Source organism: Onychostruthus taczanowskii, unplaced genomic scaffold, assembly GCF_017590055.1.
Source record: "Onychostruthus taczanowskii isolate IOZ18803 unplaced genomic scaffold, ASM1759005v1 scaffold18, whole genome shotgun sequence".
Taxonomy (NCBI): Eukaryota; Metazoa; Chordata; class Aves; order Passeriformes; family Passeridae; genus Onychostruthus; species Onychostruthus taczanowskii.
In genome coordinates, this window is record NW_024499017.1 from 625,701 (window position 1) to 653,334 (window position 27,634).

At 40.7% G+C, this 27,634-nt stretch overlaps 1 protein-coding gene across 1 annotated transcript; it reads left to right on the plus strand.

Moving 5' to 3' along the window:
• GPT2 (glutamic--pyruvic transaminase 2) lies at positions 1 to 25,970 on the plus strand. Its single transcript, XM_041400920.1, has 11 exons — positions 1 to 732; positions 10,353 to 10,442; positions 11,911 to 12,019; positions 15,632 to 15,765; positions 17,682 to 17,925; positions 18,653 to 18,732; positions 19,313 to 19,449; positions 20,133 to 20,307; positions 20,745 to 20,900; positions 21,920 to 22,032; positions 23,247 to 25,970. Exons 1-11 carry the CDS (start codon positions 406 to 408, stop codon positions 23,335 to 23,337), a joined length of 1,656 nt encoding a protein of 551 aa, XP_041256854.1. The 5' UTR covers positions 1 to 405; the 3' UTR covers positions 23,338 to 25,970.
• The last annotated feature ends 1,664 nt before the right edge of the window (positions 25,971 to 27,634 follow it).

Here is a 27,634-nt window from a genome sequence, read left to right on the forward strand (position 1 = left end):
CGCAGCCCGGCTGGTGCAATCACACCTTAGCACGCCCCGGGGCCGGGGCCAGCGCCGGCTGGGAAAAGGATGGGTTTGCCCGGGACTCTTCCAGAGCACTAGCGCGGGCACTTCTGTCGGGGCAGGGGACTGCAGCGCTATTCGGGTGCAATGGTGTTTTCTATTTCTGCTCCTGTGGTGGCATCGCAGCACTGCAAGATCAGTTGTATCCATTGCAGTTAAGTTTGCGGGATCTGGACATGAGAGGATCGAGCGTGTACGTGTAACTGTGCCAGCTCTTCGGCATTTCTCCTGACCGCACCTCCTGCTCGCGTGCATCTGACTAGCGCCCGGTTCCGGCTACAAAATACACCGATCCCCAGCACTTGTATCCTTCATCTGGTTGTGGGAACTGCCCGAACGACCATGCATCGGTTTGTCTTGGTTGCCAGGCAAGCTGCGGCGCGGCTGTGCGGCCGCGGGCCGGGGGGCTGCCGGGGCGGAAGGACGGACATGGCTCTGCGCTGCGCCGCTTCGCTGGCGGCCGGCCGGCAGCCGCGGGGTCCCCGGCGGGAGGGGACGGTGCGCTGGAGCAGCGCTGCCAAGGCCTCCGCCGTGAAGATCAACGAGAAGGCGAGCAGGGAGAAGATCCTGACGCTGGAGTCCATGAACCCGCAAGTGAAGGCGGTGGAATACGCGGTGCGCGGCCCCATCGTTCTGAAAGCCGGGGAGATCGAGAAGGAGCTGCGGAAGGTGAGGCAGGGGCGGCGGGGCGGGGCAGGGCAGGGCAGGGCGCGCTCCCGCAGCCGCACCGGCGCTGCCCCGGGCGCTCCTCCGCCGCCGCTCCCGGCTGGGGATGTCGCGGGGCTCGGAGGGGACGTGACACCCCGCGGGGCTGAGACGTGACCCTGTGGAAGCCTCGGGAAAGCGGGAGGGAGGCACCACTAGTGCCGCTGCAGGGCTTCCTACCAAGTTAAAAACTCTCGGAGCACAGCAGCGTTTTCCCCATCCCTCTGCTGGCCCGAGCCGTGGCCGGCCCCGCTGTGCCCGGCCCCGGCCCCGCTCCTGCGGCACCCCCGGCCCCGCGCCCCTTCCCACGGGAGGCGGCAGAGGCGCGAAACAAAGGAACCCTCCGGCCGGCTACTGTTTATCTGCTGTCACAGGCTGCCTAAGGCAGATACGGGACACCCCCATAAAGCACGGTTTACATTTCTCCGGCCGCTTTGACCCTTTGCTGCAATCCCGTGTCCTTTGTGTTATACAAGGGGGTGAGTGACCAGCTTTCATCATACTGACAGAGCATTTAAGTCGTTCGTGAGGATTTTAGAGATCCTGCCTTGGCCGGGCAGGGAGGCACCGGGCTCCTGACAGGCGAGCTGGCCCGGCTCTCCCGGCGCTGCTCTGGATCGGCCAAGGAGATCCCAGATAATGTGCTCCGGACAAACCTTCAGAGCACAAACACTCAGTAACGCTGCCCAAAGTTGTAGGTGGTTGGTACTCTTTGGCAGATCAGAAAATAAAGCAGATCCTAAGGGTCTGGGCCAATATGTGCTAAATAAAGCGTCCAAATCAGTCAGTGCTTATATTTTGCTCTTCATATTTCTTTCTTATTCCTTGAGTATTGGAAAAAAAGATAAAGAACCCCCCCTTAGCAATACAGACATGGCTTTTTGCCTCTACTGTTCAAACCACAGCTTCCCCTCTCATCACAAGGACACACTTATTTTTCTTTTGATGAAGCATCTGGCAGAGTAGTTTTTCTATAATTTTAGATATTATTCCATGCTGTCACTGCTTTAGAGAGTCTTTCTAATACCTTATTACAGGTGCTGCAAGACCATTTTCATTAGCTCATGTAAAGTGCTTTGAACAAAATCATGCTACAGCAATTCTAACCATGAGAGATTAATTCTCTGGTCTTAATGTTACTTGGTTCCCCTTGTTTTAGAAGGTGAAGCATGTTTTCAGTTCACTGTAGTATATGCATCAACTATTTATGTCTAACTCAATAATTATTACAAACAGCTTTTTTTTTTTTTTTTTTTTTTTTTTTAGAATTTCACTTTAAAACTTCAGAGTGGTGATGGAGAATTAATTTTGGAACATTTGTTTTGATTTTTGCCATAAAACTTGTTTATAAAGGTATCATTGTGTTTATGCAATTAGGTTCCCTAGTGGATGCATTTTCCAGAGTATAAAATCTTCCAGTGTTCTCACTGAGTATGTTTGTTTTCAAGTTAACATCACAGAGCAGGAGATATTACTTGACAAAACAAATATAAAAGGCCCTTCACAAACTCCTCCCAAACTGCTTACTCCAGTTACCAGCTGAATCACTGGCAGAAAGAATAATCTACTGTGCACTTCTGAAAAAATATAACAGCAAATCATTGGCAATTACTTTATTAAAAGATTTTTATGTCAGTTTAGTGTTGTGCTTACTTATGTGGCATTTTCCATTAATTTTTTTTTTTTCTTTCCTGGAACTGGTCTCATAAAATAATGTTTGCCATTGATAATGGCTACCAGCATTCCTAGAGGTGACTATGCTTTAACACAAGCAAGGCAAACAAACCTCCCAGCTGGCAGGGAAAGAGGACAAAATTACTACAAAAGTTGAGACAGTGTATCTGCTGAGAACACTAATCAACTTCAGTAGAAATCCTTTACTTGCTTACACACTTCTCAAGTTACTCATTCCTCTTTGCTTTTCTGAGAAAAATACTGTTATTCATTCTCTTGTTTAATCAAGCTGTCTGTGAAAGCATACATTGTTGAGTAATACCTAGGTTCATTATAAGTAAAGTATTGTAGGTTATCTAATTGTCTGGGTTTTGTGTGTGTGTGTCTGAAATTTAATTCTGTGTGCTCACACATTAATAACACTTCTTTGTTTCCTTTTTATTAAGTTGTACAGCATTTTCTGTCCCTCTCAACCTTAACTCACAGGGTTAGGCCAGACACTGCCAGCAGAATTAACACTGTTGGATAAAAAGAAGAGGCTGAAGTAGTTTCCAGTTCAGGGAAGAGGAAGGAGATGCCCCACAGCATCTCTAGATCCACAGCCACTCTTCACTAACAGCAAGAATTGCCCCATATCACTCTTCTGTATCTGATGGGGAAGGAGCTTTGCACAGGCAGGAGAGCACAGGCTCCCTGGTGTGAGGTGGAAGCACTGCAGTGGCTGGGGGTAACAAGAACAGGCAGGGGTGAAGCAATGGCAGTAAATCTGCATTTATCCTCTTCTGCCCAGATGCCTTTAGGTGATTTGTTTCTGAACTAGAAGCCCCTAAATGCAGCCATTGTATGTAATCAGATGTGATAGAGGCTTTCCCTGTTTAAACTTTGTTCCATTTGGTTACTCTTCATACTTGTTAATACTCATACAGCTGTTGTGGAGACTATAAAACAGCTACTTGAAGCTGTTTGCACAGTATAAGCTTTCATTTTCCTTCAGGTTTGTTCTGCTGTCTCAGATCCCAAAGAGCACTCCTCTGTTATTCTCTCTGGTACTTGCTGCTTCTCTATATTAACTGCAAATGATCACAACAGCAGCTGTAACTCCACAGTGCACACAGAAATAAGGGCTAAAATGTTACTCAAGAAGTCTCTGACTGGACAACTGAAGGGATATTCCTTAAAAGAACTAATAAAAGTGAGGCATTAGTTTTAGCTCTTGTGCCTAGGACTAAGCCAGTGTAGTAAAATACTCAATTAAAGCAGATTAAGATTGATTGCCCAATACAGGTGGGGCATGCTGTACCTGGATTTCACAAGTTTTGTTGGCTTGTGTCCTGTATTCATCTAGGTGGAAAATCAGGTCTTTGATCTACATTAAGTCTTTCAAGATGGAAATCTTCATGCAAAATCAGTGATTGGATTACTTTCCTGAGCCTTTTTTTCATAATTTTGAAATTGTGTCATACTTTGAAAGTAAAAACCCTTTTTCTCTTTCTCTTTGCTGTTGGTAGCAATCAGCTAATTCTGACATACTAAGATGACAAAGAATTGATTCCAACCATTTTCCTTGGTGTTTCTGGCAACTTCTTAAAGCAAGCTAGAACACAGACATATTTTAATAAAGGATTACACTCTAAATAGAACTCAATCAAATAAGACCTTTTTTTCTACCCCCTTTGTGTAGACTTGCTAACAAGTGGCCATTGTATCAAGTGTTGACTTCAATTACATTTCAGATGAGAAATTTGCTCCTGAATACAAATTCAATGCAGGAATAAAGCAAGCTCTAAGAGCTCTTCTCTTTACCTGATCAGTAATAACAAACTAACTTATCTTTACACAGGCAGGACACATACCTGATTTGTTGCTTTGCATTCATACTAATTTTAATTGACCTTGTTGTGGAAAATCCCTTCATGTCTGTCACTCTGACATTTCACTTATACTCTCCTTTTTTCCCCAGTTCCTGATTGGGTTGTACACCATGTCGAGATCTGTGTCAGGTTCAGCTGCCTTACATCTCCTTGCAAGACGTGCATATCAAACAGCATTTCAGGATCACAGGTCAGCTCAGGTGGCATTGGAAGCAGGGCCTGGCCCAGTGTAAGGCACACAAGGTCCTTCCAAACTTTGAAGCTACTGAAAGAGAATTGTAGGGTGCAAAAGGGGAGAGGGATGGTGTGCAGGGATATATTGGTAGCATGTAGGCAATTCCTTCACACTGCACAGGTGGGTAACACATCCCAGCCCTGGGCCTGGAGCCATGGGCCTTCACTGGCATTTTACAGTTTCTATACACTAAAGCCCCTATTTTTCTGCTACCTTTACAGCAAAAGGGTTGTACATTCATCTCCTGTGCCCACGCTTTTCATTTGCATAACTATTTCACGTTTATTCAAGCCACTTGTTCACTCCCTACATTGTTATTTAGACAATAAAACTACCAAAATCCTTCTACTTAGGTAGCTGAAATCTCAGGCAGCTTCTGCTAAAGTATTTTGGTTAAAATACTGTAGAGCTTTTTTTCTTTTTTTGTCCCCTCACTAATTCATCAGACTTTTAAATTGAATAGAAAAAATCTGACATGGAATCCAGCCTTAATTGTGAATGTGAGTTGACTGTGTCCCTGGAAGTTTTGGAAAGATAAAACACAATTTAGACAATGACATGCAGAAATATAATTTAACATGCCAAGAAAAAGATACAAGATTGACTGGTATACCCAGTAATGAAAGATGTTAAGGTTAAATTACCATCCTATAATTTTCTGCTTTGAATACGTGACTGTGTGCACACGAAGGAAGTATCTTCCAGGCAAGAGCATCTGACCTCATTAAGACAGAACTGTTGTTCCTCAGTTGTCTGTACATGTTGCATACATAAGTATAAATCTGTAGTAAAACCCATGCTTTTTAAGACACCAAAAACTACTGGAGATGAAGGTGAAAGAAAACTGGTTTCAAGAGTACAATTATCAAAATCGTGTGTTCAGAAGCTCACAACCCACAGAATCCAGTTTTTGATATTTTCTGGTTGAATACATTAGCAACATTTATTCTAAAATAGACCTTTTACAGTAACTCTCCAAGTTAAGAGTCTTAATGTCTAATCACTTTCTAATGAGCATTATTTTAATTCTGTCATTTAACTCTGTTATGAAATCTAGTGGTTTATCTATATAGGCAAAAATTTTGGATGCAAATCCACTTCGACCAATGTGTCCTGTTCTGTAATCTCAGAATCAGATCTGCCAATTAATGGTCAGTCCCACCCATTGTCTCATGTGATATGAGGGGCATGCAAGTCATCACTGCCGTTTTGAATAAAAATCCAGAATTTGCCTTCTCCTTCCTCCCCAAAACAGCTCATGTCAGCTTGAATTACACAAGCATAATACGAACTCAAAGCCTTAATCCATGGTAAGCAGGTCAGGTTTATTTTTCTGCTGTGAGCTGTTTTAATAAAAAGATTGGAATGCTAATTCAGGTCTTCAGGTCCCTATTAGTTAAGGGCCTCTGGGCAGTGCTTTCTTGGCCTCTTGAGAGGAGGAGAGAAAAAAGCAAGCAAGTAACTTGGCTACTTTAGCATAGATCTCAGCTATGCTGAAATGTTTGGGTTTGCCAGCTCTGATTGTAGAGCTTGTTTGTGCAAGTCACAGCAAAAGCAGTCTCAAGGAAACAGTACAGTGTTTCAGAGTGTGATGTTACTGCCTGATAACCATCAAGAGGAGGCACAAAGCACTGGCGATGAAAATGAAACAATTGGGAGCAGCCAGGAGCAGGCAAAGTCTGAAATTCAGAAATAGCTGTAATACCACGGTTCTCTTCTGGGATTAAAAGCAGCTCACATTTTTGTGGCCTCCTCAAGGGAGCTCTTTTCAATTCTTTCCTATTGCCACTACTAAATCCACACATGCTCTCTCCAGAGTGATGGTTTTCCTTTGAAATTTGCTGAAGATTTAACAAAGACAGTGTCAGGTCAGTTTGTACCATTCTTTACTCTTTCTGGGCACGGTGGTATTTTGGAGTTTGCCAACACTGTCAGATGGTACCTTTGTAAAGGGAGCCTCCAGGTACACTAAAACTTCTAAGAGACAAAGCAGCTTCTGGCAGGGCATTGCCCTCATGTAGTTCTTTGGGGTGGTGTGTGTTCTGGCATCACATTGCTTCTTTGATCAAGCAATTCTCCCAACACTTCTTGCATCATGACTCTTTCCTTGAGAGACAGCTCATAATTTCATGCTGTTCTTCTTTCCTGATGGGTTTCCTGAGGCTCTGGGGATGTCTAGGGGAAGAGGAAGCTTCCCCAAACCTGGTTAACAGCATAAAGATTTCTGTTGACTTTGCACCAGTGAGTTCTTGCTCATGTATAAAAGTCCCTTCTCCCAACTTTGTGTGATATTTAGATACAGTTGTTAGAATAATTGTGTCTGGCTTGCTTCAGGTTTCATCAGGTTTCTTAAATGATGCAGTTCTCCTAAAAAAGCATAGAGACAGAAGTAACAGTTGAAGGAAGTAATTTCCAAAGAGCATATTCCAAATCCTGGAAGATTCTTTTATTCCATTAAAATCCTTTAATTATCCAGAAGATGGCTACTAAAAGACAGTATATATTTTCGTATTTTCTCTTTTACATGTGGAGGTGCAAGATGGCTTCTACAGCTTTAAAAAAGGCCTACTGTCATGGATCTGTTTGCTAATACTGTCAGAGGAGTGGCAGGAGCCTGGCCTTGTTCTGAGCTGAAGCTGAATCACGTTGTGAGCACAGTGTGAGGTGCCGCCAAAGGCAGGAGGCTGGGGCAGAGCTTGTTTTGTAGGTCTGGGCATTTCTTCTCCTCCTTGATGTGGTTTATACCCTCTTCACAAGGCAGGAGAATCCATCTGGAACTTACTGCTCACGAGTTTGTTATTAGAGCTCCTGTTATGCAAGCTTCCCTTTTGCAAAGCTCTGCCAGCTTCAGTGCGGCCGGGCAGCCCCTGGAGCACACCTTGCAGGCCTGCTGCACCCAGACAGAGGGAGGCCATGGCACACTGGCAAGTGTGCTGGGGGATCCCTAGAGGAGAGCAAAACAACTCCAGTGGCCCAGTTCCTGTCCCGCTCTGTGTTCCTTGGCTTGCAGGGACATAACTTGTCTCAGCTCAGGTGTGCTGCTGACATAGTTAAAGACTGCTTAGCCTTCTGCAGTGAAATAAATCTATGACCTGTTGCAGCCTTTTCCTGCTGCTCTACAGTTTGATACTGAGGTTATCAACATGACATTCACATTTCCTCCTTTCATACAGATCTTTCCACATATCTTCCAAAAAGTATTTGGCATAACCCTCCCCTTGGATGCCCACACCCATTGCCACAGGAGAAGCCTTGACACAAGTAGCTGGTGACTGATGCTGCTCTGTCTGAAGGGTCTGAGCAGAATTCTGCCTTGAACCCACCTGCAGAGTCTCAGGCGCTGTCTAGACTCCCCTTGCTGCCAGCTTCTGATAGCCCTGCTTTGAGACTTTGACCCATTAACATTCGGCACTTGTTCTTGCCTGTTGTTGTTTTCTGTTCCTTCTTTTTGAAACGGTAGGATGGGACTTTTTGTTCTAAAAAACTTGTTTAGATTTTTTTTAAAGAACTTGTTTAGCACTTCTTGTTCTAAACTAAATCTGAGCAACTTCTGGCACTCTTTTTTTTCCCATAGAGAGACTGGAAATCAAGTAATAGAAAAATACTAAGTGGTCATAGCAATTTTTGTATAGATGTCACTAGGAGAGATTAGGCAAGTCTCATGAAGACAGTTCTAAAGCTGGTATTATCTCATTGTCAGGGAGGGAAAAGGCTCCAGTTATTTAAAAGCATTTCTCTTTTGAAAGACAAAAAAGACAACAGCTCTTGTGGCTGAGACCAAGAAATACAAATTAGTCAAGAGAACCATGGGCCTTTAAGCCCAAGTGGGAACTGTGTGTACCACACAGAAAATACAGCATTCCTTCTCTAACCAGATTTTATGGTGAAAGAACTATTGTGTATGGTTTGCTATTTGTTCCAGATCCATCATTTCAGAAGCAAAGGGAGTGTGGGGTTTGTGGAGTAGGTGTTGATTCTATACTTGCAGTGATGGGAAGAACACTGAGTTTGGCCCTAGTAAAGATATAAATGGCATCAGTGCTAATAAGCTCCAACATTAGTTGTGATAAATATGACATAGGCACCAAAAAGGTCTGTTACCTTTGTTTTAAAGTCTGTACCACTATAAAAACTCCACAAGTACATTATGAAATGCCAGGTTCCTTTCAGCATTTCACTAACCAAAGAAGCAGCTTTTTTTTTAAATTGCAGAGCACAGCAGTATTTGTGAGCAAAAAAATCTAATTAGTCTAATGTAAGGTATTTCTATTATTAGGGAATTGGTTTGTTTTGGTTTTAATCTGATAAACTGGAGTATTTCTGTTTCATGTTTCTGTGTTCTCAGACTGCCTAACTTTAGGCAAAGAAAGTATCATCCATATTCCTTAACAGATTTGTATTACTTTGCAAATCTAGTGGAACTGTTTCAATATTCTGCAAGGACCAAATGCAACCAAAATACGAGGGGATTTTTCTTCATTTCAAGCAAATTGAATTTGTTCTTCTACATACACCTTTCTCTTCCTTTTTATTTGTGGTTAGAATGAAACAGTGTTGTGCTGTCAGTGGACCCCAGATAGCTTTAAGAGAACACATTTTTAGCTGTTTGCATTACTTATAAATTACTAAACTTCAGCCTCAGATAAATGTAATGTCTATCTGACATCCCTATTTCTAATTTTTTATTTAGAGCTGATATGCAGCTCTTAATCTGGGGGCTCACTTAGATCAACAAGCATAAAAGCAAATGATTTGATGGACTCATTATGTCACTTTCAATTATTTTAAGTGATTTTTTTTCAATTTCTGCTAAATGTAAGGCCATATAGGTATGGTAATATGTTATAGGTATTTTTCTACAGAAAACTGATCAGTCTGATTTTGCAGTTCCTTAGTCCATGTGACAATTCTGTCACTGTTAGGATGCCTCCCTACTATCTCTGAAATATACATTAGAACAACTCTAAATTTATCATTGCCTCTCTCACTTATTCTTCTTGTAATGTTGGCCTTTACTTTCAGTTAATCTTTTTTATTTAAACCACTGGCAGTTTTTTCAATCAGTCAGTGCCTTGCCTTTTTGATGCCCTTATTTTGTTTCACTTTTTAAAGAGCTGTGATTGCTAATCAACATTCATTAATTTCTTTCCCTGTGTTCTCATGATGTATTCAGTTTCTCACAGGAAAAATGGCTGTCTGTTCAGATTTTGGAGACTAGGAAGCTTTTAAATATTCATGGTGATTATTTAGCACTTCCTGTTTATCATACAGAGTCTCACTGTGATATATTTTGTGAAACATTTCTACATGGAAAAGTGGGGCCATCATACAAGGAATACTTAATCTAAGTATAAAATAAATAAGCAAGAAGTATCTTTACTGTTTTTACACTCAAAGAACTAAAGGTCTTGAGGTTTCTTTTATTGGTGGTTTTCTTTTTTGCTTTTTGACTGATCCATCCCTCCCTTGGGTGGCAAAGAAGTTGCTCTAATACTGACAATTCAAAATGTCTTTTTTTCATCTTTTCTACTTCAATATGTAGTTTCCAGCCAAGTCAGTCTTCTACTTGCAGCTAGCAGAAAAATAAAAGCCAGCCTATCATTTAAAAATGTGTCACAGTCAACAAAATTTCTGTAACCATTAAGATTTCCTGGCAGTGTTGTATAAGAAATGCATTAAGCTTTATATTAAACACTGTAGTTGTTCTGAGATCAGGCACTGTTTAGTTACAGCCACAAAACAAATACTAAAAAAGAATCTTCTACTACAGCCCTAACAAAACATTCTGAATGATTCCTTTCTAGGGAATCAAAAAACCTTTTACTGAAGTGATTAAAGCCAACATTGGAGATGCACATGCAATGGGACAGAGACCAATCACCTTCCTCCGTCAGGTAAGACTACTATAAAATATTATTATTCATTTTTTATTAGAATGCCTTAAAGCTGTCTGATATAGGTATTAGTATAATTGATTCCCTAGATGCAATTAGACTTAAAATAGTTCTTTTGTAAAGAATTTTAAATGTTCATTTCTGAGCCAAAGTCCTATTGTTTGCTGGTTGTCCTCTTGTAACACAGTAGCTTTCCTTAGTTTCCATATCATTCCCCACCCACATTTTTCCTGCCACTTCTGTGTTATCAGTCAGCACATTCATTATCAATAATGCTCTTCAAGAAAGGAAGTGGTTCTCTTTAAAGAAAAAAACAAAAGCCTTTCTTCATCTGAGAGAATACTTTGAAATCTGCACGTAGCTGGGTTCAACTACTTGCACTGTATCTCATTTTGCACATTTTACCTCTGGGCAAGCTAATTGGCAAGTTAACTTTTAGGAAAGATTACAACAGAATTCATATTTGTACATTATTCCTGAAACACAAGGATAAAGTGAGTATTATCTTATTTACTGAGTATCCCTCACACCCTCATGTAAACTCCTCTGTCTATAATAATGTAAATTCAGAGAGTTCCAGGACAAACTGAAGCCTTATCAAACTGAGGGTCCAGGTGATGAGAATATAAAATGGAGCTATGCAGCATACTAGGGAGACGACTTCTTATCAATTATTCAAATGTATTACATGTTATTTCAATGTTATTAAATAAAATGGGAAATCCTTTCTCCCCATGACTGTGTGCACACATGGATTAATTCATTGTCATTGCCCCACAAGGTGACAACAGCCTATCCATACTACACCATTTGAGCATAAAAATGAGAGAGACTGGAATAAATTAAGCTGATCTCAAGAGAGACCTCTCAATTCTTTGTGTCTTACATTCCTTCATTAACTTAATTCTGCTGGGTTGTGTTTCTACTTTTACTATGTTCTATATCACCACTTCTTTTTTTAATTAAATATTTCCCATGAATTCAAGTCAGTAAGAACTAGAAGTTATTTTGTGGAAGGATTATTAGAACATGCCACTATGCCTTCAAAATTTGATTGTATTTCTCAGTTCTGTTCCATATTTAAAATCTTGATTTCTTGTCAATAAAAGTGAGCTAGTAATACACAAAGAGTGGAGGATAGAGCTGCTTAGAGATAACATAGGAATAGTTAACTGTGCTTTATTGTGTTTGCACTATGCTTAGCTCACCTGGAATCTTCACTGTCTGTAATACAAATAGTTAATAATTCTAGAACTGTTTTTATCAGCTTAACTTGGAACCTGATAAGATTTTTTTCTCTTCTGTGAGAACAACCCTTTAAAAAAACAACTGCAAACTCTTCCTCAATAACCCGTGTTTTTAATTAGCCAGTATTTGTGATCTTCATTTCCAAGGGAAGTTAACATAATATCATCAACTTAAACTAACCACTGAAAAGTGGCCAATTGACTTGTTCTTGGCCCTGCAGGTAGTGGCCCTGTGTACGTACCCAAACCTGCTGGACAGCCCGAGCTTTCCGGAAGACGCCAAAAAGCGCGCCAGGCGGATCTTGCAGGGCTGTGGAGGAAACAGCTTAGGTAAGGCTCTGTTCTGGTGTTAGGAGCAGCACAGGTGGTTCAACACCTGCAGCTGATGGGGGCAGGTTTGCAGTGTGACCTGCAGACGGTGACCAGTGGTGCAAATTTTTGGTAGGACTTGTCACAGAGGAGAGGGTTATACATCCCTTGCCACACTGACATCTAGGCATAACTCTAAATGGAATGCTGAGGGGGTTTTGTGCCAGCAAAGTGGCAGAGAATGAAGCTCTGTTCTGTTGGTATGACATTTCTTAATCCAGTTTTTGTGCCAGGAAAGTGGCAGAGAGTACTAATGAAGCTCTGTTCTGTTGGTATGACATCTCTTAATCCAGGGCTCTGTCTCCTACTGAGACTAGGTGGAGGGTTTTACAGTTTTTACCTTCTCCAGTTGTTTCTCTGCCAAGGAGCTCACTGTCCCTGTAATGCTGGTGTCAACAAACAATATATGTCCATCTCAGCTGATCCAGAGCACACTCCTGGAACCTAATTTTGAACCATCAGTTCAAGTATGTTTTCTGGGGTATCAGGAACTCAGGTTCCAAGGTGATAATCCTCTGCCAAAGGAAAGCTACACTGATGAAAGTCTTTTACTTTGCTGAGATAGTTTTAACTGAAGGTCAAAGCTCTGTTTCTCCAAGGTAAAATAACTCTTGAAAGAACTACAGAGCTCTGTTCTTCAACCACTGTTCCTACAAGAGTGCACATGTCATATCCACATAAGTACAAACTTTGCATATTCAGTAGAAAGGAAGTGGAAGAGACAATTTCTCATCTAGTGACTGTGCTGCCTACCTGTACCTGGCAAATGCCATGAGAATTTCTACTCTGCAGATACTGCTACAGCTGCTGGGTGCAGCAAAGAATCTGGCACACTTACCTTTTTTCAAGTAGGCAAACAATGACATTTCAGAGGACTTATTACAGTAATTAGCATATTTCTTAATCTTTGTGATGGCAGTTCCTATTTGCACGGGTATATTTACTTAATAAAATAAACAAAACATAATAAAATAAACAAAACATAAACAGTGATTGCATTAGCAGTATTTCAAGCTTGGACTATTCTTAACAACACAGCCTAATACAGAATGTATTTTATCTTCACCTTCTTTGTATTAGTTTGTCTTTTAAGGTAGACAATTAAAAACAAATTTGTCAAAACTGAGAAGTTCCTCTAGCTTAATGGATCCCTTTCTTGTCTTTGGAACAATAAATCCACATAGTACTGTCAGCACATAGGAGTTACTAGGGATACATTTGAATTTTGACTCAGTCTTTCTTTGTAGTGATTGTCTAATTTAGGGATGTGGAAGGAGTTCTCAGAAAGAGCAGTCTTGACCCCTTGGTGCTCCCTTCCCCTTAAGGGCATGGTGGCATGGGACACCACAGCCCCATGTTATAAAGAATTCAGTCTTGCATAATATTTCAGAAGTATGTTCCTTTTTTTTCAGAAGATCACGGTTTTCCCATAATTTCTGTTAGCTCAGTAGATTCTGAGGAAGTAGGCCTGAAACAATTGCAGTAGTCATATAAGATGATAATTCTGAACACAGAATACACTGTTCATTTCAGTGGCTAAATTGAGGTTCTGGAGTCTAAATGTTTTTAATTTTGAAATTATTTATGCCAAGAACAACTGTACCTCTAAATTCCTGACAACTAGAACCACTGTAGACTTTACTGATGTGCTGTACTGGTTTCTGCTCCCTGTCCACCCTCCCTGGCTCCAGTACAGTGTGTCAGCCCCTCCTCTTGGCCTCTGCAGCTCATCAGCCTCTGTTCAGCCTCCCAAAACACACAGCCAGAGGCACAGGGACGTGCAGCTGAATGGAAGTCACCCCTGTCACTTTGTTGGTAGTCTGACAACTTACTGCTGTTCTCTTCATGGCTGAGAAGGAAAAATTGCCTTTCTTGTGAGAAAGCAAACATGAAAAACTGGCCCCGCTGTGTTGTGTTCAAAACCTTATTTTTCAACAAATTTGATAATTCAGCACAAAGGTGGAATCACTACATATGGTCAAAGCCATTTGAGGTGTTGCACCCATATCTATACCAGCCTATTTAAAAGTATTAATTGTAAAGTTAATATGAATATGAAATTTCCTCTGGAAGTGAACTAGAATGCCCTCACTTCCAATGAACATCCATTTGGCAAAACCCTACTCATGGTTTTGAGTCTCACTACTCCCAGGCCATGTATGAAGGCTCAGATGTGTCCTCAGCTTGTCTTGTGTCCAAACACTCTGGGATTCTACTGACATCACTTACTTTATGCATGTGGGATAATTGGAATATCTTTCCAGGCATTTGAGACATCTCTCCTGTATATAAAAATACATAATATATGCAGCAATTTGGGTTGGGTTTATTTATTTGCATCCCACAGTGCAAACATGGGTTCTAGTCAAAGCCATCAACGGAGTACAAGTGTAGAAGTGCAGTGCAATGAAATGTTCTGTATGTCCTCAGAGTGGTAAGACTCAGCACCCAATGGAGCACAAGACAGAAGGACAGCTTAGGTTTGTTCTCCTCCTTCAACAGCATCCTCCTGGCTGTGGTCAAACACCCATGTACAGACCCAATCTAACTTCTAGTCCTGTAAAAGTAAATGTTTAGGACATCAGGGAACTTTGTGCCCTGATTCACCATTTTATCCCATGCAATTGTGCAGTGCTTGCAAAGGTTCTTTGTCTTTTTAAGTCATGCTTTCACAGAAGTCCTACCAGGCAGACTACTAGCAGATAACTGAGTGATAACAGTTAAGTCGGGCATAATTATTCCACTCCACCCAACAAGCAAAGAAGATTTTGCAGCTTCCTGACAGTGTTCTAAAATAGATGTACACTTGTCACTTCTTTGTCCATCAGTCTTAGGCTTCATAGCTTGAATTCATTCCTCTCCTTGACCTAGGCTTATGTTTACTCTTTGTTTGTTGCACATTCTCAGCAGTGATGCACACAGGCATCTAACATCTCATTTTATTTACGATTATTAGTTGTGCTCTGTAAACTGCATATGAGATTATGGGGATTCTAGATATTTCTGCTGAAAAGTGGTTGTGGGAGATGCTGTGGGGGAAGGAGAGAAGCACTTTAAGATTTTTTTGGTTTCAGACTGTGGGAGAAAATGATTAGTTATTTTCGTGTTGCAAATAAAACCCTTATATTTATCATGGATTAAAAGAAATTACTTTCCTTTCTATTGCACGTGCTACCTCTGTTCCTTGTTCCCATTACTTAAATAGGAGTTTGTTTACATTCAGGAGTGCTTCCAACATAAAGAAAGCAACTGAAAGATAGTAAAAAAGGGATTGCTGTTCCAGTTTGCAAATAGGCTTGAAAACACTCTTTTTACCAGTCCAGTGTGCTATTTTTATATTTTAGTGATACTTATTGTCTTTGCCTACTTCCAAATTAATTCTTTTGCTCTATGAACAAACCAGCTCCCTATCCTACTCCATGGAAAAAAAAAGCAAACCCATCTTGGGGATCCATATAAATATGGCTCATATGTACAAACTGCTCCTTACATACTAGCTCAGGAGTTTTGCTGGTAACAGAAAATCTGATGTACATTGCACTCAATTCTCATCTCATTCTGTATTTTTCACAGGATCCTACACTGCCAGTCAAGGTATAAATTGCATCCGTGAAGATGTGGCATCATATATTGAAAGAAGAGATGGAGGGGTTCCTGCAGATCCAGATAACATTTACCTCACCACCGGGGCAAGTGATGGCATTTCTGTAAGTGTTAAAATGAAACCTGGTCCCTCTTGGTACAGACTGTTACCTCTGCAAATACAGATCCCTGTTGAACCTCTGGTCTCACAAAGTCCTGTGAGTTTCATCTGGCAGACGCTGAAGCCACATTCAATGAATATCCAATCCTGTGAACAAACCAGTGAGCCCTTGTGTGAATGTCAGGAGCCAGCTAAGAAGTGTGTGCAAAAATAAACACATAAAAACCACATAAATTGTACCTTTCTGTAGAGGTAATATGAAATGAGCTACAGGTGCCTAAATATAAATTTAGAAGATTCAGTGCATTCAGACTAAATGATGGTTGTTCTTAGTGGTTAAGACACATAAACACTGAAGATTAGAGGGTATCAGTCAGTGGAAGAGGGAAGAGGGAATAAACTTCAGCTCTTCTTCCAAGTAAACTCTGCTAGTGCAGATCAATGCCAGTGAAAATCCCAAAGATTGATTTCTCTTTGTGTATTTTAGTTTGTTTGAGAAAAACTTCCGGTTTTGTGTTTAATCAAAGTTCAAAGATGGTTAAGACAGGAATACCAGTCTCTATCAGACCGCTCCTTTACAGAGACACATTTCCTGACAGCGCAGCAGCAGTTTGGCTTTTGTGAAGGCAGCCTTTGACAGTGTGTTGGGGAAGGTGGTTTTTTAAAGGACATCTAGTGGCAGAGCTCAGAATGACAGCGATCCGGCAGAGGCAGCTCTCCGGAGCTCTGCAGTCCATTGGCTTTCCAGAGGTTTTGACACTGGCAGCTTGTCAGGAATGGCAGCACAGCACATCTGATCTGCACCATGCCGATTTGATTTCACCACTGATGTAAAGCCAGCACTACAACGAGTCTCATTCTTTGGCCCTTCTAAAGCTAAAAGAGCTATTGTTTCACACCTCAAGGGAGAGAGGGTGTTAAGGAGTTTTTAAATATGCATTTAGTCCTGATTATATGTTTTGGATTCTTGGTATTTTTATACTAGTGGTGGGTACAAAATTATGTTGATTATAAATCATTAGCTTAGCAGCTGAGTATGTGATGAGAGGCACAGAGCAGCAGATTTTGTACTAGAACCACAAAGAAACTAAAGGATACTGCTGCTGAGAGAAAAGATATTTTTGGGTTTAGATGCCAATTACATGCTGATAAGGATGCTTGCTTTGATTGCACCTGTACTTCAGAGTTCTCCCGTGGTTATAAAGGCAAGAAATCTCTCTGCTTCCTGCCCCTTGTGCACTGTTTTATTTAATTCACATGTAAAAAGCCTCCACATCACGCAGACACTGGGCACAAGGAAATTGTCTGGAGTGACCTTAGCACAAACATTACCTTTCTGCCTGTATCTTCTGGGCATAAGCTACATATGCCTTTATTTCCACCCCAAGACATGCAGACTTTGGTCTGTTCTGTTACTTGAAAATGAAAACATAATTGCTCCTGATGTAAAACAGATTTCTCTGTTCCAAGGGAGAATCTGCACAGGCCCCAGTTCTAATTTCTGGTTTTATTTATTGGTCTCTTATGGTTAATGAGATACAATGAATGGAAGGCAATAAGCAAGAATTAGCTAAAGCTTCTTTGCTTACAACAGGGCACAGCAAAAAAATAATGATCTTGATATTCCTGTTTCCAACTTGCCCTCTAGCCTTGTGCTCAGAATGGTTTTCCTAAATTTTGTAGTTGATCAGGCATGATCTTTGGAAGTTATGACATGAGAGGATTCCATTAAGCTTAGACCATCCTCACTCAGCCCGAAGCAACTTGAAATAAATAACTCTCTTTGACTATCTGCTTCTAGGACAGGAATCCACCTTAACTCTACACTTTTTTAGGAAGTTTAATAATTTATTCCAGAGACTATTATTAATTCTTGTGCGTGACCTTTTTTATTTTTTTAATTCCTCTTTTTTTCCCCAGGCAATTTTAAAGATCCTGACTTCAGGAGGTGGCAAATCCCGAACAGGAGTGATGATTCCTATTCCCCAGTATCCCTTATACTCAGCAGCCATCTCTGAACTGGATGCTATCCAGGTGAACTACTATTTGGATGAAGAAAATTGCTGGGCTCTAAATGTGAACGAACTTCGCCGTGCCTTGAATGAAGCTAAGGCATATTGCAATCCAAAAGTCCTCTGCATCATCAACCCTGGAAATCCCACAGGTCTGTAGGAATTTTATTTAATGAAGAGGTTTAAAGACCATTTTCTTTCCTTTTTCATTCATTTGACATTGCAGGCAAATCCTAAGTACATATCAAATATGTCGAGCTGAATTCCAGAGATCAGTGCTTGAAGTAGGACAGACTTTACTTTTAGATACATATTTTCAGTGTCCTGGAGCTCCAGAAAGGAGGGAGAAGATTCATTTCACTGGATCCCCTTTGAAGCTGTTGCTTCCGCTGAAGTTTTCCAGACTTGTGGAATGACTTTCAGTCACTTTTGGTCTTTAGGAAAGATCTAGCCTCTGGCATGGCCTGTAGCCTCTTGGCTTCTGAGAGGCAATGACTGTAATAATGCAGAACTCAGGGGCAAGCCTCCCTCAGAATTTAGCTTTTTGAGTTGGTGAGAAGCTAGCTCCCTCCTAACCTTCATGCATGGGAGCATTTACAATGATTAGCTATACACAGAGTACTCTCAGTAAGTCCTTGATTGACTACTGTATCTCACACTCCCTTTGCTTGAGATGGAATAAGTTACCTTGTACCATAATTCTTCCAAAAATGCTCCTTAATTTCATATTTAGTGAACTGAATTCTAAAGTTCAGTAGCACTTTTCTGAGGAAGAGGGATATCTTCTTGAAAAGTTGGTAATCTAAGTATGTGTGGGTGAAAAGATTTGTATGTGTACACTCCACTAACTTTCTTCTTGCTTTAAAAATCAAACTACAGGACAGGTGCAAAACAGAAAGTGCATTGAAGATGTGATACACTTTGCATGGGAAGAAAAACTTTTTCTTCTGGCTGATGAGGTAATGAAATAATCTGTTCTCTCAAAAGCACAGCTAAGAGTACTCATATGAGGTATAATTTTGTTCCATGTGTGGTAGTGGTAATTTTTAAGTACAGGGAACAGACTCTCTGTTATCATATAAAGACATGAAAAGACATGCAAGATTCTTAATATCAAAGGATCAATATAACAGGTGGCTTTGAACTAGACAGAAAGTGTCAGGGACACAAGGAAGAACAAGGGGACACAAGGAAGAAAGTGTAGGGGACACAAGGAAGAACAAACCTAAAAACCTACTTGGTGCTCAGACCACTTCAAATGGAAGAAACAGAAGGAAAATCAATTTAAACATACAAGTAAAGGTTAGATCATCCAAAGAAGCTCTCTGTTCTCCAAAGGCCCAGCCTTTAAATGTGGTCACATCAGATAAAAAGTATCATTACAGTAACTATTACTTAACAAAGAACCTTGTGTCTTCTAACAGCTTTGAAGTTTTGAGTGTAAGGACTGTTTCTGCAGTTCAGATCTGCCTCTCTAAAAGGCCGTGTTTTATCCTTAGTTGGGGGAACAGAGCACATTAATGTCTTCTGACTGTTCAGGTTTACCAGGACAATGTGTACTCTGAAGGATGCCAGTTTCATTCCTTCAAAAAGATTCTGTATGAGATGGGACCCGAGTACTATAACAATGTTGAGCTGGCCTCTTTTCACTCCACCTCTAAGGGATACATGGGCGAGTAAGTCTGATTTAGTTTTTTTTTTATTTCATCTTCCTCATTAATCTGGTGGGACAGCGCTTTCATATTACTGACCTGAAGGTAATCCACCATAATTAATCCTCTATTAATTTTAACTAAAGACTATTAAGAAAAGAAAAACAAGCACAGAGTAATGGATTAACTCAGTGGTTTTCAAAGTACCAAATAATAAGTGTATTCAGACACCTAATGCCTCAGTCCCACAAAGGTGAAATCCTACAGTCCCAATCTGGACATGTGATAAAGGAAAATTGGCCTCCAACATTCAAGGGAACAGCTCAATAATCACTGGGATATTACAAATGTTTGGGTTTGGTTTTTTTGGGGAGGAGGACATGGAAGAAAAAGAATTTTTTGATTAAATGTATGCTGCTACAGCCATATGCTCTTGTTCTTAAGATTAAAGATCCATGTTAATTGTTAACTTGCCTACCAGGGAAGCTGCATGTCCACCTTTATCTCTGTATGGGATACTAGGACTTAATGACACGTCGTGCAGCTCCGTCTTACACCATATCAGTGTGGCAGCTGTTTCAACAAGCTGTATCTTAGCCATTGTGAGATTCTCATCAATTGTCTTTCCACTTCTGCAATCATTTGCATTGTTTTGTTGTATTTATAGGCTTGAAGTTAACCAATCTCTTCTGTTCACTTTGTCACAGATGTGGCTACAGAGGAGGTTACATGGAGGTCATAAACTTGCACCCAGAAATCAAAGGACAGCTCGTTAAGCTGCTTTCTGTTCGCCTTTGCCCTCCAGTCTCAGGACAAGCAGCCATGGATATTGTGGTGAATCCTCCAGTACCTGGAGAAGAATCTTATGCACAGTTCATAAAGGTCAGCAATAACATGCTTGTTCTTCTGTGCGTTTCCCAAACCTATCCTAAGTATTGGGAACTCAAATTATGCACAGAGACCAAAGAGTCTTCTGTTGTTTCTCCTATCAAGTCAAATCAAAGGTTCAATTAAGATGGTCTCTAAAAAGAGCCAGGAGTAGATGGTGAGGAAGGAGACTGTAAAAAGAGGGCACACAGATAGAGACTTCTGCAGGTTATTGTCTGTCTGCAACACTGTAATTATACCCTGCTAAAGTCTTTTTGCACTGCAGTTTTTAAGAGCACAACTGGAATTTGGAACATGGTTTGCTCTAGCAGCTCAGCAAAGCCCTACCAGTGTTTCATTTGGGGAAGGCCTTTTGAAACATCATCATTTCTCCTGGTGTTTTTATTGCTACACTACTAATGTGTCCAACTGAACATCTTCCTTTTAAACAGGAGAAGGAATCTGTTTTGAACAATCTTGCCAAAAAAGCCAAACTAACAGAAGACATGTTTAACAAGATCCCAGGAGTTCATTGCAACCCCCTTCAAGGAGCCATGTACGCTTTCCCTCGGATCTTTATTCCTTCCAAAGCCATTGAGGAAGCAAAGGTCAGTCAGTCATTCTCACCCCAATCCATTTTAACCTCCTCTCACCCGTGCCTGCCACTTCTAATGATGAACTTTGATTCCAGAGATGGAGAATAAAAGCAGTGTTTCATGGGCTGTGTATAATCTTAAATATAACATGACCTTTATTTGAAGAGAGGAAAACAGAACAGATCATTTCATCCTAGTGCTACAGCTCCCAGGCTAAGTGTCCCCAAGGATGTTGGTGTTTAAGTCACACAAGTAGGTGGCCCTGTGCAATTCCAAATTGCTGCCTATGCCTGGATTGAGACCAACTTGTGTGAGTGGCAGTGTGCTACTGACCCTACAAGAGAAGCCCCATTCACCAGGAACAGGAAAGAGGGCTGGAGCTTTCCTTACAAATTTCACCTCTTTGCCTTTGGGACAGTAACCTATGTTAATAAATGAGAAGTCCTTCTGTTCCTAAGTAGAGCTCTGAAACCTAATTTTTAATATTCATTTTGTAAAGGGAATTTTATTAGCACAGCTGAGAACAAAAATAGGGCTGTTTTTCAGCTGCTTATTTGATTAGGTATATAACCTGTACATATTTAAGAACCTTTCATAGTTATTAATCAGGGGACTTCCTAGGCAGCAGATTATTCTGGGGGAAAAAAATAGTAGCTGCCAACAGAACTGGAACACACAGTTCTCAAATTCATTTAATCTTATCAAATGTCACTGCCTTAGATTTTTCCAAGTACAACTTTCAGACTTCTGACAAAAGTTACAAGCAAGTCAAGGGGAATAACAAAATTACCTAAGCCTTTTCTTTTGAAGTGAGTTTTCGTGTAAGTTCTTCAGCCCTGTTCCTCCATGAAATACTGTTAGTTAATTCAGTGTGAACTGCCCCATCAGCATTTGCTCCTCATCTTCCTTAGTAAATTGAATAAGAAACTAGTAATGTAACATTAGGTTTCAGGGGAAAAAAAAGCAATCATGAAATTCTATATATTAGGAATATTTTGACTTCAATAATTCCGAGGCATCCATTCCCTTAGGTTCATAAAATGGCACCTGATATGTTCTATTGCATGAAACTTCTGGAAGAGACTGGAATATGTGTTGTACCTGGAAGTGGATTTGGCCAGAGAGAAGGAACCTACCATTTCAGGTACAGATTCTCTTTGTTAAAAAGCAAATTAGCAGCAGTAAGCAAAGTATCATCCCAGTTCTTTCTCTTCTGATTAAATACAAGGATTTTAGTTTCTGTTTATGTTGGCTCAGTTTCCACTGGACAGTTTCTGTGGACTGACAGCAAGGTCAAAGACCTGGTCTGCTAGATGAGCTATACAAGTTTTTATGGTGTTTTCACAGCTTGTTGGCATAATTTTATTCTGTTTTTACATACTGGCATTTGAAATGCCTTCTCCAGGAATACAAACAATAGTAATAGTTTAGACTTTACTTTTAAAGTAGGTTCTGGAATTCAAAAGAATTTCCTGCATTCTTTTGTGGGGAGGAGGGGGTTAAACTGTGTTTCCATATGGGAGAAACTGCATGAAAAATGCAGTATCATCCCTATAAATCTGCTCCTTAAAGACTCTGTATAACTTTACCAAAACAAGATGTTGAGCTAAATATTCTAATACCAAAACTGTTGTTTTTGCTTCCAATAAACAGAACTTTGCTCCAGCCAAGCCACTGATAGCTAGAATTTGTCAGGGAATTTAGTCTTCCTCACCCTCTGCTGTGTTGTTTCTGTGTGTGAAGCAGCAGAGCAGAGGTGTCTTTAGCCTTGGCAGCTGTGCAGCACAGCCAGCTGGGTCAGACCCCTGGGTACATCCAGCTCCAGGGAAAACCTAGAGAATCCATTCCTGCGCCAGTGTGGGAAAGCCATTGTGTTCTGTGGGTGGTGCAGACAGCCTGGCACCCGCACCCCATGGGATTTTCAGGGGGTGCAGCAGGGAAAAAGGGATGAAAATCTGCAGAATGGGATGTTGCATTGTTCTAATGCTTCTGTACTCAGGTATCAATTAAAGAAAAAATGTACTGACAACTCTTAAAGCTCAAAAACTGGGTATAATTTGGCACAAATGCCCAACAGTGGAAACTGAGTTGCTGTTATTTCTTACTGATAATCTACACCACTCAACAGAAAATAACAGTTCTTAAATTCCTTGAAATAAATTGCTCTAGTTTAATAGTATAGTTCAATTAAAGTATAAATACAAAAAAAAAGAGAGAATAATATCAAAAAGATGTCAAACTTAACACGTTACTTGCTGTACTTTGAGATTAATCAAGAATTGTGTAAAGATCACAGTTTAGTTGGTTCTGAAGATAATATGGGTTGGTTTTTTTATTTCTTTAAATATTATTTTTCAGAATTACCATTCTTCCTCCAGTAGAGAAGCTGAAGATCCTACTGGAGAAAGTGAAAGACTTCCACATAAAGTTTCTTGAAAAATATGCATGAAACTACTGTGGCTTTTCCCCCTCATCCCCTCCCCTTCAAGGCAAATGCAGACAATGAACAATGATGTGCTGAGAATGTGCTGTTTATCTAATTTAACTAAATTCAAAATAGGTAGAACCAGACTCAGATACTGCTACAACTTATTGGACTATTAAAGTTATGTCTGGTGTAGAAGACATTGTTACACCAGGTTTGTTTTTTTTTAAGGGGAAGGGGAAGAAAGTTAAGAAAGTGGTGAAAGAATCAGTAAATGTTTTTGTGCCTTGATTGAAAGTTACATTTGTGAACTTTTGACTCAATAGGTTGGGGAAGGGAATTGTTCATTAAAATTACTACTGTCATGTGGGTTTTTTACAAAACAGAAATGCCAAGTTCAATTGTTTAGATAGGAATTTGTTTCCCATCTTAAAATTCTACTAAACAAAAATCAAAACTCCTACATTATACGCATTGCTTGGTTTAACTTCTGTTGTTTTTGTTGTTAAGTGTGAAGTGTTCTCCAAACCTGACCAAGCATGTAGGGACAGTGTGCTTATTTTAAAAAACCTCCAGCAGATGTGTCCAGATACCTTTGAAATTCTGCTGAAAAGAAATCCTGCCATCCCAGCACAGCTGGAATGGAATATACAGTTTTGATCAGAGGAGTGAATGTGGTGTCTGCTTAAACAATATTTTTATGAAACTGAAACATAATAAGGAGTACAATCTTCTTCTTCCTGTGCTATTCAACACATGATCCCAGCGTAAGAGCTCTGAGCACTTCCTGCCATAACAATTCCAGGAGTCTCCTGTTAGCCCACATCTTTTATACACATGGGAGAGAGTAAGTTAATGTCTCAAAGCAGATGTGAGTACAGTCAATCCTTTCAAGCAGGGTAAAACACAACTCTTTCAGAACTGCTCTGTCTGTGGGCAGCATTTGTTTGGAAACATCACACAGCCCCTCGAGCTGGCCAAAATCCAGCTGGAACTTGCAAGGACTGACACATTGTTACCAGGAGAAATGCTGGGGCTGATTTCTCATGGAGAGGAAGGTATTTAAAGGAAAAAGTCTTTCAGCAAGCATAAAGACAATGAAAGTACAGCTGACACTTAAATCTTCCACAGTCCTACTGCTGTCTGAAGGATCCTGAGTGCTTCTCAAAGCCCAGCTGAACAAGGTGGCTATCTAGGAGTACAGCTGAGTGACTCCACTAATCTCTGCCAGCTTCCCTGCAAAACAAAGGACAGCTTCTGTTTCTCTAGAGCTGGAAGCTGGACACCTTCTGCTAGCTCTGATAAAGGGCTCAAGGAACAGAGCTTTCGGCATTCAGATGTGAAAGCATTAGCATTTGTCAGGCTTAGGCTCAGCTGTTACAGAGTTTATTCACCAAGAATATCACATTCAATCTAGTCATTTATTTGAAAGTGTTATTTAGAAGTAAACTCATTTTAATGTCTACTGGCACTTTGTGAGGCTGCTGTTGTAACTGGTCCAACACCCCGTGCTGATCCAGCTTACTAAAGCCAAGGGCTAGAGAAACACCATCCAGATAAAGCTGTGCCAATTTCTCATGTCAGGAAGACGGGATGCTGCCAGTAACTGTCCTCACCACAGCAGCTCCTGTCTATGACCCAGCATCAGCAGTGGCTGAGCTTCTCACAGCTCCTTACTGAGGCCTGTCAGAAGAATTTATTCCTCTCAATCACCTGCCAGGGGTCACAGGTTATAGATGAGAATGGCATGGCTGCTACACAAAGCTACTGCGGAGGATTGGAGAAAAAATGATGTTTTTCTTCTCAGAGCGGTGCACTTCTGGGAGGAGAGCACATTGAGAGCACTTACGCTGCTACCATCCATTGAAAAATACAACCTGCCAGCACCCACTACTTGGCATCCTTAATATGCACTAATAAATAAAACAAACCCAGAAAGCAAAACTGTGGGAGGAGGTCAGAATAATGATGTGAAAATAAGACAAACAGCACTTTCCTACTCTAGGAATGTGTCCAAATCAGATCTGGCTTCGGACTCTTAATGCAGTGTAGATTGAAACTAAGATCTAACAATGGGAGTTAGAATATTTTTTATATTTTTGTAACTACAGCTTTTTCATGGGGTAGTATTTGTAATCTAATAAGTCAATAGATTTTATATTTGCCTTGCATTTGCACCTGATACTTCTGGAAAAAAAAATGTAAAGGTTTACAAGTTTATAATGATAATTTACAGGTGTGAAAGGCTTTTTGTTTTAAGTCGGGACAGTAATTCTTACAGTTTTGAATCAAAATAGAATGGCATAAACTGAGTTTTTTCTAAACATTCTATTATGGTGCCTTTTCTGTTTCTGACATTATAAGGGATAACAATTTATTCTTGATGCATCTCATATGGAAGGGTGGTGATTTCTATTGTTCATCCACAATATTTGTATGTATTGTGATAAGGTTAATGTGCATTTTTGTGGAACAATCCTGTAAACCTAAGACAAAAAGGCTTGTTTTCCATGTCTTTGAAATATTTCATTAACAACAGACTATTCTTCCTTTCAAATGCATGCTTATAGGTTTGATCTTCCTCCAGGTGCTCCTTATAACAGTACTTCAGATGTATAAGACTTCCAAATAATAAAGCACATGTTAAAAAATGGTAATACTTCTCCATTTTCTATGTCACTGAAGCAACACCACCTGGATCACACTATGACACATTTAATCCCATGTTCAAACCAATATTTACTAATATTTAATACCCATGTACCAGATCATAAATTTCTGCATCACTCCAGTTTATGGACTTGACATTTGTCCAACTTATTACCACAAAATTATTCCCTACAAGTGCAGAACTGTAAATAGAGATGGTCTTAGGCAAGTTTATGGTCATAATTAATTCTGTAATGTAAGGAGTTGTAACCAGGAGTCAAGCAAGCCAGACTTCTTTCTTCACAGAGATGATCAGTCAGGCAGCTGAGGCTGATCACCTGTGTCCTGAAAGCTTTGGTGAGGTGTTGTAAGTTCCCTTTTCAAAAAACTTCTTACATGGCTTGTAGGAGATTAAACTTACAGAGCAGAACTATCTAGTCTTTTTGCAGTGACACCTCAGAATTACTTTAGTGGTGTTTGGTAATTTCAAAGAAAACAAAATTTAGGGAAAGGGAAACTAGTCCTGCTTCTGTAAACATATATGCATATGCCAGAACTACCAAAAGCAGGATATTATTTTCTTTATATCAGGATTTTGAGTGTTTTCTGGAACAGAAACACTTGCCTATTTGTCTGGAAGAGGTTTTTTTTTTGGGTGTGGGAAGTGTAGTGCATTGTTTGTTTTATGAAGAAGAAAATTGTCTGATACAAAATATTTGTATTATGAAGTGTCAGATTTTTTGCATCTCTTTTTGAGTGACACAGTCTGTCCCATCTGGCTCAGGAGATGTGCCAGATGCATATGATACAGAAAAAGCTACTCACTTCAGAGAGTTTGCAGCATCCATATACACAATGTGAGAACCACCAGTGTTTTAAAGCATTATCTAAATGCCTTTTTGCACAGTTCCTTGCTCAAATTTGTACAAAACCCAAGATACAATACCTCTAGTATTATTTTTTAATTTAGATACATGCAAGATAAGTTTCTTCATGGAATTGTATTTTTAATGATATGGATTTGAATATTTTTATATATTCAGTACTTGGTGTAGCCACACCTTTCTAATGTTCCCTGTTACAACGTTTTGGTTAAATCCTGTCTTCACCTGATCAGAATTTGCACAAGCTGTAACCATTTGCACTGGACAGAGCAGGTTATTCTCTTGGTTATCTCTGAACCCCTGCATGCCCTGCACATTGAACAGCAGTAATCTAGCTAAACCCAAAGCTGAGCTCTGGAACAGGTCCTTCCTATGGAACACAGAGCAGCTGGGGGAGCCGGGGCAGCACAAGCAGCGCCTGGCCCAGCCCTGGGCACCCCGGCTGCGGGCACAGACCCCGGCGATGGAAACGCTCACCTGCTCACGCGGAGCTCCTGCGTGCCCGGGCCGGCTCCAAACGGGGAACAAAACAGCGCCATTCATCTGTGTGTGAGAGAGGGGCCTGCCCAGCTCCTGCCGGGGCGTAAGGATGATTACATCGTGGAATCACAGAATGTTGAGGGGTTGGAATGGACCTTAGAGATCAGCTTGTCCCAACCCCCCTGCCTGCGCACGGACAGCTCCCACACCGTTGCTCAAGGCTTTATCCAGCCTGGCCTTGAGCATTGCCAGGGCTGTGGCACCCACAACCTCCCTGGGTTCCAGTGTCTACCGCCCTCAGGGTAAAT

What these genes read in the sequence shown, in the direction of transcription:
- GPT2 (XM_041400920.1), top strand. Translation starts at nt 406, where the DNA reads ATGCATCGGTTTGTCTTGGTTGCCAGGCAAGCTGCGGCGCGGCTGTGC. An exon ending in CTGTGGAGGAAACAGCTTAG is followed by an intron (nt 12,020 to 15,631) that starts GTAAGGCTCTGT and finishes TATTTTTCACAG; the next exon opens with GATCCTACACTGCCAGTCAA. An exon ending in CAACCCTGGAAATCCCACAG is followed by an intron (nt 17,926 to 18,652) that starts GTCTGTAGGAAT and finishes ATCAAACTACAG; the next exon opens with GACAGGTGCAAAACAGAAAG.